The sequence below is a fragment of the Nicotiana tabacum genome, chromosome 1, assembly GCF_000715075.1.
Source record: "Nicotiana tabacum cultivar K326 chromosome 1, ASM71507v2, whole genome shotgun sequence".
Lineage (NCBI taxonomy): Eukaryota > Viridiplantae > Streptophyta > Magnoliopsida > Solanales > Solanaceae > Nicotiana > Nicotiana tabacum.
The window spans coordinates 38,299,364-38,308,929 of record NC_134080.1 but is presented as its reverse complement, the minus strand read 5'-3'; the positions used below and the strand labels follow the sequence as shown (position 1 = coordinate 38,308,929).

General features: G+C 38.0%; 1 protein-coding gene across 1 annotated transcript; it reads left to right on the top strand.

The window, feature by feature from the left end:
- The first annotated feature begins 7,517 nt into the window (after positions 1-7,517).
- On the top strand, positions 7,518-9,118 carry LOC107775407 (uncharacterized). The gene has a single exon (XM_016595135.2). The coding sequence runs from the start codon at positions 7,647-7,649 to the stop codon at positions 8,805-8,807; it is 1,161 nt and encodes a 386-aa protein (XP_016450621.1). The 5' UTR covers positions 7,518-7,646; the 3' UTR covers positions 8,808-9,118.
- The last annotated feature ends 448 nt before the right edge of the window (positions 9,119-9,566 follow it).

Sequence of the window (9,566 nt, the reverse complement as noted above, 5' to 3'; positions counted from 1 at the left end):
AACGGACAAAAGTGGCAAAAGTGCCAAACCTCAAAGTGCAATTTGACTAGCACACACTGAACACGCACTTGGGCTTTGATGATGTCGAGCCAGAAGAATACTTAGAGAAGTGTGCACTTGGAGATGTAGTTCGCCCTTGGTTAACGAAGATTCTAGCTACACCAGGACCACCACCGCCATGGATTACCACTGGGGTTCCTATCCACCGGAGCACACTGAACTTCGAAGCAAAAGGGTGGCAATCATTTGTCTGCAGCAAACTGGACCCGAGTCAAAATGAGACTCACTTGCCAATTCCTCGGGCAGCCTTGGTTGCCTCTATTATGACCGAGTACCCTATCAATGTGGGTCTCGTGATGTCCGCCAACATCTCAGTGATCGCTAGGTAGGATGACTCTTCCTACCCATATCCCAACACCATTACAGAGTATCTTACGGATGCGAGGGTGGAACCAAGGTATTTTGATACAAAGGTGAGGCTGAAGAGTCCTCTCTCGTGGTACTCACTTATGGATGCGAACAACCCAAAAAGAAAAGGTCAGCCGTCTACCACCACAGGCCAGTCTGATGAGCCAGTCGTGGTAGTTGTAGAGGCAGTTGATGTTCCATCCACTTCGGCCAAGCCTTTCTCTAGTGCCGCAGCTATGCCTCCACCATCATCTTCAGTCCCTACTGCAGTTCCTGCCACAACTTCCACCTCGGCTTTGAAGCCGGTGCCCATGCCTACTGGCCCACTCTCTTCACTGTGAATCTCCCAGACATTGGTGAGTCTCAATAATAGGATGCAGGCAGCCACTGCAAAAGTTGTCTGACCTATCCAGTACTATTGCAACGCAGTTTTTATTCCAGCACCTCAGATTCCCCTAATAGTTGAAGAGACATTGAAGAAGCTCCTAGAGAAACAGAACACTATTATGGATACATTGGTACAAGACGGTTCAGTGATCAAAGAGTTGGGAAAAGAAGTAAATAAGATGAGGAAATCCCAGGCTACGAAGAAGTCAGTGGACAAACTCCGAAGAGAAGTGAACAAAATTTCTACAGCCGGAGACATGCCATTTGACATGCTACATGACCCGCACCAGTCGGCACCAGATCCCGCAGCCCTATCTGCACCGGTAGCACCAACTGGCCAGTCTGATGAGTCAGACCTTGCTGGTGACACTGCTGAGGCAGTGCGTCAGATGTTTACCAACCCAACCACTCCCAGAGTTGAGGATGATGAGATTCAGTTGGATGAGCCTGAGTGCAATGACCTTGCTGGGGACACAGATATTTCCAAGGAGCCATAGGGAGTTTTCTTCACTCTTTTCCCTCTTTTACTCTTATTTTGTTAAACATTAGGGACAATGCTTATTTTTATTTGAGGGGTGGAGTTTATTTGTTATATTTGATACATTTTGAGACATTTGGTCTGTAATAACTTGATATTATTCTCTCTTTTCTTATTATGTATATTTTCTCTCTCTTCTCTCATTATGTGTATATCTTCTCTCTCACACACATTACGTATATTCGTTATGCTTTCAATAGTTTTTGCTTTTTAGCTTCTTTATGTTTGTTTCCTTATTAGTTAGTGTTTGATTTAGTAGCTCCTTTTTATGTTTTAGTAGATAATAAGCCTTTGGTTTTCTTAAAGTCATGGTTCTTTCCAAAGGTAGTTGCTATATGAACCGGGGGATTCGTCCCAACGATGGATGGCGTGACAACCTTCTTAAGGGAATGAATCCGTATTGTGTTTAGGTAATAATAATAGTAGTAATGAATAAAAAGACCTAATTAAGTCATGCTCGAAGAGTCAAACATGCTTCATTTGGCACCAACACACTTAACTACGTACTTATGGTTAGAGACAAGGGTTTTAAAAAGAAATAGCTATAGTTAGTGACTTTGTGACTCTTATGTTGACTTTGGTAATCATCGAGTAGTCTATTAGACCACAGTGATCTTCAATCTTGAATTTGGTCGTTTGGTCCCTCGATTCTATCCTCTTTAACAATCTAGTTGCGTGAGAGGTGAGATGCTGTGTTGCTAGTCCAAGTACCCGCGCGAAGGTCTAGAACTTGCCCCTAATGTGTTTTAAGGCGAAATCTTAAGTTTTGCTTGGCGTGAGAAGTGATTGTAGGCTTTCCTTGGCTCGTTTGAGTTTTCTATTGCCTAACAATGTTGTTACCCTAGTCAATCCCTTTGAGCCTTTAGCCTTTCTCATTTGAAAACCATGTTACAAGTCTTTATCCGTTTTATCGTGACCCTCTCTTGGCACCCAAATTTCCTTAACACTCATGTGAAACAAATGGCTCAAAACGTAAGATTGGGGGAGAGATGAGGAAGTTGATAAAGGTATTAAGGCACAAAAAGAAAAAAGAAAATGATCTCTATGACATGAGAAGGCAAGAAAAGAAAATAACAAAATGAAAAATGCAAAAAATGAATAAATAAAAGGGTTGAATGGATTCAAAAAGAGGTAATGATCCTAAGCAATGAGAAATCAAAAAGGGGAGGTAAAGAATGAAATGATTAAGAAAAAATGATGATAAGTCTCTCTAGTCCCCAATGAAAAGAAAATGCCTCTAACAATTGGCAAGTGTGAGCCGAGAAATGAAAGATGGAATGCTTAAGGAAGGTGTAACCACATACCCATATTGTATCAAACCCTAGTCCAAAAGCCTTCATTACATCCCGAAAGACATCCTACTTGATCTCGAGCCGAGTGAGCTTACATTAGTGGTAATCTACATGAGGGGCAATCATGTGGTACTTGAAGCTGTACTTGTGACATTCTCTTGAGAGAGATGAGTGAGCCTTTCATAAATCTTTGAATCGAGTGCTAATTTTTTAAGTGAACTTGGCAAATGGAAAGTAGAGGAGGAAGAGTTTGGAGTCCACCATGTCCTATATGATAGAGCAAGAGTCCTTGATGAGTAAAGTCAATTCTTGAAGCTCAAATGTCATATTAAAGCTATATGTGCATGAATGATTAGCTTGTCGCCTTGTTGATAATGCTTGAGTGGTGTGGGTAATTATTGGTCCCAACTAAGGTGCAAATGGCTCACCTTTGTCTCGCTGTAATGACCCTTAACTTCTGGAGGTGGGAACTAATTTATTTGCGTGAGGACAAACAAAGACTTAAGTCTGGGGGAGTTGATAAGTGGGGATTTTGACTGCTTATTATCACCTTTTAGCTTTTGTCTTAGCCCAAACGAAACTAATGAAATTATGCAATTGAAGGAGTGCTAGAAGCTTGGCCTCTCGAGATGAAATCCGATTAAAAAGGAGTGATCAGAAACACAAGACAATAAAGGGTGTAGAAGCAAAAATGTGCGGTCCGCAGAAGGAATTCTGTGGCCGCAGAAGAAATTGTGGACCGCAGAATTAGATCTTCGGCTGCAACCAAGAAGGAAACTTTAACAGGACTTTTGGAAATGTATAGTCCGCATATAAATTGTACGGATGCAAATCTGTATTTTTACTGACAAAGATGCAAAGTTCAAAGAGTATGCTAAAAGACTAAGTCTTGTTGCCCTTGTGATGTGCGGACCGTACAAGAATTGTGCGGTCGCAAAAGATTGCCTCACAACTGCAGTTCAAAAATGTACGACTGCAAAACTCCACTTCCTACCAACTGAAGACATCGGCGGACCACACATGGAATTGGCGGTCGCAGAACCTCTCGGAGGGCATTTTTGTCCGAGATTTTCAGCCCTGTATAAATAGATGAGTTTCATAAAATTATGTCAAGTTTGAACATCTAAAGTTACTGTAGCCATTTTTCTTTACTACTTTAGGAAGTTTTACATTATTTTTGTGTTTTAACATTAGATTTATTTATTTTAATCTTCCACTATGAGTTTAATTAGCTTTTCTTCTCTATTTTTTGTAATTTCTATTATGAGTAGCTAAACTTCAAGTAAGGTTGTGACCCAACCCTAGTGTGTAAACCTTATGGGTGATTAATTTAGTGTTTGCTTATGATTGCGTGTTTATTATTTAGCTTATTTCATGCTTCAATTGTAGAACTAATGGTTGCAAACGTTGATTCATGCCTATTTGACTTAGTCTCTACTTGAGAAAGAGGGATCTAGTCTAGGATAACTTAGCTAATAAGGAATTAGGTCAATTGAGAGATTGATTACAAAATTAAAGGAGCAACCAAGAAATAGTAATAACCTGACTTGAGCTCTTATCAACTGTTTTGGTTGATACCCAATTGGTCTTGAGAAAGCCAAATTGGGCAAAACCACTCTTTGACCGAGAGGTATGTAGTGGGTAATGTAGAGCTTTGAACTATAATATAACCCAATCAACAATACAAGCATTGACGTCTTTATCCCATTAGGCAAACACATAGGTTATGGTTACAGCCCTAGGCCTTTAACCCATTTGAAAAAAAACCTTAAAAATATTTATCTCTAGTCTATTTTATTTATCTTGCAATTATTAGATTAACAGTAGAAATAGAAAATAAAACCATGTTGTGGAAGTGTAATCTAGATAACCCATTTATTTACTTCAAATATATACCCTTAACTCCCATCATAACTCCCAGTGGATTCGACCCCGACTCTTAGTTGGGTATTTATTATTGCGTACGACCATTTCATATCTCTATTGAGGTATGCTTTGGAGGTGATCACCCCCTCCACAGTCTCCTGACCATGGGAATTTGGGGCACAACTATTCACCCTCTTCTGCAGATCCCCAAGGGAGGAGGAGCGTATCGCTCTCGATCTCAAACAAATGTCATCTGCTATCTTAGACGGTGGAGTTTGCCAACTATCTGAAGCCTCTGGCTTGAGAAAAAGATAAGAAGAAAATAAATTCTATTTCATGGGAGTGTTTGTTTAATAATGTCATGCACAATGCAGCATCGGTATCATACTTGTTCTTTTATTGCTTGTTTCTACTTGACTTGTTATGGCATGGTTTCTAACTTCGGCATTTGCTTTGCAGGCAAACTCCCTCGCTTGTGAAGGCCTTAAGAGATTGATCCTCAATGAAGAGGAACTTATGTCCAAGCGGAATCAACTGTTGGCCGAAAAAAATCACTTGTAGCGCCTCCCGGTGCTAAAGGCGAAAGCTACTGAAGCAGCGGAGCTCGAGGCCCTATAGAAACAGAATGAGCAAGATGCGATAGCTCATAGTCAAGAAGCCACTCAGCTTCGCACACAACTTCAGGATGCAAAGTCTAAGTGGGATGAATTTCAAGACGCTGCTCTTGCTGCTACCGAGCGCAAATCTGCCTCCATTGAACGAGAAAATAATTTGGAGGCAGCTTTGAACTCCAAATCTGAAGAAGCTACTGTCGCCGAGGAGAAGTGGTCCCGGATGGAAGATAGTTATAAGAAGATCATGGATCAAAATAAGGTTCACATAACCACAATCCATGATCTCGACCATAGCCTTAGTGCCTTGAGATCCGAGTGGGATGGCCTATTGACCGAGGTTGATAGGCTTAAAGCAAAACTTCAGCACTAAGGAGATTCGCTCATCACTGAAAAAACACATTATGTGTACCATATGAGGAGGAAAACCTTGGAAAAGTCTAAAGAAGCCAAGTCCCCGGGCCAATTCGAGTCCTGCATCAATGCTTCATACTCGGCCTCATCCCTAGTCAAAGGAACTGATTTGATCCCAAAATGATAAATAAATTAAATGAAAATATAAGACTCAACGTTGAAATCGAAATAAACAACACGTAGCTTGGTTCTGAGAGCAAGCTTTCCTAAGACAGCGATAAAAATAATATTAGACATAAAATAAAATATTACTTAGCTTGAGAATAATGTGTAGCATAAGTTTTGTGAGAGATTTTTCCCCTCTACAATGGTTGTTGGAGCCACTATTTATGGCTATACATAGGGAACAAGATCCTAGGATCAAACTCCTCTTAAATGACAATAAAGGGGGTCATTGATAAATATGTAACGGCAAGTCATGAATGCCAAAATTTTGTACAACGGCCGCATATATAATACTGAGGAATATTCTTCATTAAATGCCAATCGGTGGCAAACATTCATTTGCTTCGGTCGATTGCGTTCCCTTCGGGGGCTACCCGGTACCAACCGAAGCTATTATCCTCGGTCTTGGTTTCCACTTGATTCATCTTTCATCTGCCTATGATTCCACGTGTCACGTCATCATTCGAGCATTTAATATAAATTGATTTCACCCTATAGAGTTATAGCAAATAATTTATCTTATTTTCAAAATTATATATTACACATTTTAAGAAGACTTATCTGTAGATATTATTTGATTAACCTGATAATGAAAAAATTCTTTACACTCGATAATTAATATATATATATATATATATATATATATATATTACTTAACTCATTACAAATACATGCTTAATTTCATAATACACAACTTAATCTTTAATGTTGCTTTAACGATCACCATTTGGAGAAAATCTTTCATAACATTGATGTTCATGCGAATGTAAATGATCGATTCAAAGCTACTGTTATTATTAGTTTATACTTTAAGTTCGATATTGTTGGAAGTTTTAAGCATGATTTAGTTTTGGGGTCAGCGTCTAATCAACAATTCATTTTTTTCTAATGTATTGTCTATTCCGTTCACACTGCCAACATGAGAATATAAGATGTACACATTAAGTAAGTGAGCAAAAAATATAGAGCCAAACCTTTATTTCGAGAGTATTTCAACTTTGGAACGTGCTATAAATGAAGCCTAACGAAATTTGTTACTATTAGTTATAATTTCGCTATGAATATCATTGGTTTCACTATTTAGTGGAAAAGTTTTCGTTATGGATCGTTGCAACTTCATTGTTGTTGAAAAGAACTTGCAATCTAATTTACTGCGAATAAAACAAAGTTTTTCTGGACTTTTCTCTCATTCGACATTAAAAGGTTCAATTTTTAACCATGAATTGCATAGGATGGCTTTCTAACATTTTTTTTAAATTTTTACCCAATTTAGAAAGATCTATAGTGTTTTTACACTTTCTCTCCGACGTGACTCGAACGGGACCTAACAGTCGTGGGTGGAGCTTTTTAGGAAGGGGAACCTCCACTTATTTACGTAAAATAATCTAAAATTATTGTATACATAAACAATACTTGCGTACACATTATATTACGAGACATTCTAATAGTAGATTGATAATTACTCTATCATCTTTAATTATGGTTCTCGGATTTGAATCTTGTGTATAGATTTTTTTTATTAGAAAATGTTAACGGACTTTTCAACGCCGAATGAGAAAAAAAAAATAAAGACGGATTAATTTTCTTTTTATTTTTTAATTTTTTATATTGACTATGTGTAAGACTTGAATACTAGTTGGAAAAGTATATGGTATTACGCGTGAGGTGATTGTGGCTCCATATAATCAAACACCTTTGGCCAGTCTTCTCCAACCCCCCCAAAACCCCAGCTGCTCCTTATAGACTACGACTTCCCTAAACCCCCAAAAGTATACACTGTTTTCTATTTTCAACATATATCTGTATTCTGCCCCCCCCCCCCCCGCCCCCGCACCCCACCCCTTCTGCCATTGGTATTACCTCTTTCTCATATATATCCCTCATCTCCTTTCTCTCTTCTTTCAATCTCTTATACCTCAATATATCAGCTTTTTCCTTTTTTTTTTCTTATTATTTCTTTCAATCATGGAAATTGTTGCTAAGTCCAAAAAACACCACCATTATTATTCACCTTTCCCTTCTTGTTTCCGCCGCCCTTTAGAGGTAGCTGCCGCCGCCTCCGCTCGTCCTCTACCGCCACCGCTGCCGCAGCCACCGCTTGCTGCTAATCCCAACCTCGCCACCTCCCTTTACCAAACCCACCTCGGCCTCTTTGCTCTCACTTGGTCTCGCAATCTCTTCGGTAGATCTTTTCACATCCATTTTCTCCTCAACGATTCTGATGGAGTTGGAGCTGACTACAATAATACAATCTCTTCTCCTCATTTATCTTCAACCAGTACCCCGTCTTTCCACCTCAATATTAAGCCCTTTATTTTCTGGAAAAAACATGGGTCAAAAAAGCTCGACGGAGATAACAAGGTTGTTCATATCTTTTGGGATCTTTCTAAAGCTAAATTTGGATCTGGGCCTGAACCTATATCTGGATTTTACGTAGCTGTTATTGTTAACGGCGAAATGGTTCTTCTCGTCGGCGATTTAAACAAAGAAGCTTACGCTAAAACCCGAGCTCGAATGCCAGAAAAGAAGGAGAATCAAAATCAAAATCCGAATCCGAATCCAAACCCAAACCTGGTGCTGAGAAGGGAACACGTATGTGGAAACAAACTCTACAAAACAAAAGCAAATTTCGGTGGGAAAGAGAAAGAAATCTCAATCGATTGCAGGTTAGGAGAAGATCCAAGGCTATATTTCAGCGTAGATAACAAAAGGGTCTTACAAATTAAGCATTTGAAATGGAAATTCAGAGGAAATGAAAGAATTGAAGTTGACGGAGTTCCAGTTTTGGTTTCATGGGATGTGTACAACTGGTTATTTGACGATGACGAAGATGGGTATGCTCTGTTCATGTTCAAATTCGAAAAATCAAGTTACGAATATGTAGCTACTGATGATTCCAACTTTAACAATGGAGTTCAATTGTGGTCTCAACAATCTTGTGGATTCGGGTTCGAGACAAAAATGATGAAAAAGGGTGTATTGAGAAGTTCAAGAAGTTCATCTTCTTCATCTTTATCTTCAGCATCTTCAACTTGTAGCTCTGTAATGGAATGGGCTAGTACTGAAGAAAATGAATTGAAAGGTCCTTCTGGATTTTCTTTGTTGGTTTATGCTTGGAAAAGCTGAGGAGGATTGGTACTTTACTACTGCTAACTTTTATGTTTTTCTTTGAATTTACTAACTCATTTATTCATGTAATATAGCAAGAATAAACCAAGAAATTTAATACTAGGTGTATAGTTTAGGTCTTTAAATAGAAGTTTTCTAGCTGCTACTAACATTGAATGCAACTGAAGAATGTACTATTATTCTATTTTTGTCTTTATTTTTCTGATTGTTTTTGAGTGAATGGTGAGTTTTTTTATTAATTCGAGTGGATCCAATGTAACAATGCTCTTTGAGAAAAATATAAAGAAATTACATATTGTTCTTCTTCATTACTGTATATCCTTTAGAGTTTTGCAGATTTCTAGTGCTATTATTTTTTGTTTACACATTAATTCCTTTCATTTGGATCCAATTGTTCATGATTTTTTGAGTTCTTTTGATTCTTCATTAGCAGTATTAGTCGTGTATTTTTTTATTTTTAGTCCCTAGATTTTATACTGTGTCAGTATTATCAGTAGGATCTCCGTTATTACTTGTTGTATTACTTAGTTTCATTGTCTTATTACCTAATAGGCGTTTGGACATAAGAATTGTAAAATTTTAAAAAATGGTGAAATTTTTTTCAAATGGTATTAGAAATTTAGAGTTGCATTTGGATATAGAATATAATTTTGAGTTGTTTTTGAAGTTATCAGTGAAAATCTTGAACAACAATTTTTTGAAAATTTTATGAATAAATGTTGATTTTAAAAAAAAAAGTGAAATTTTTTTTTAAAA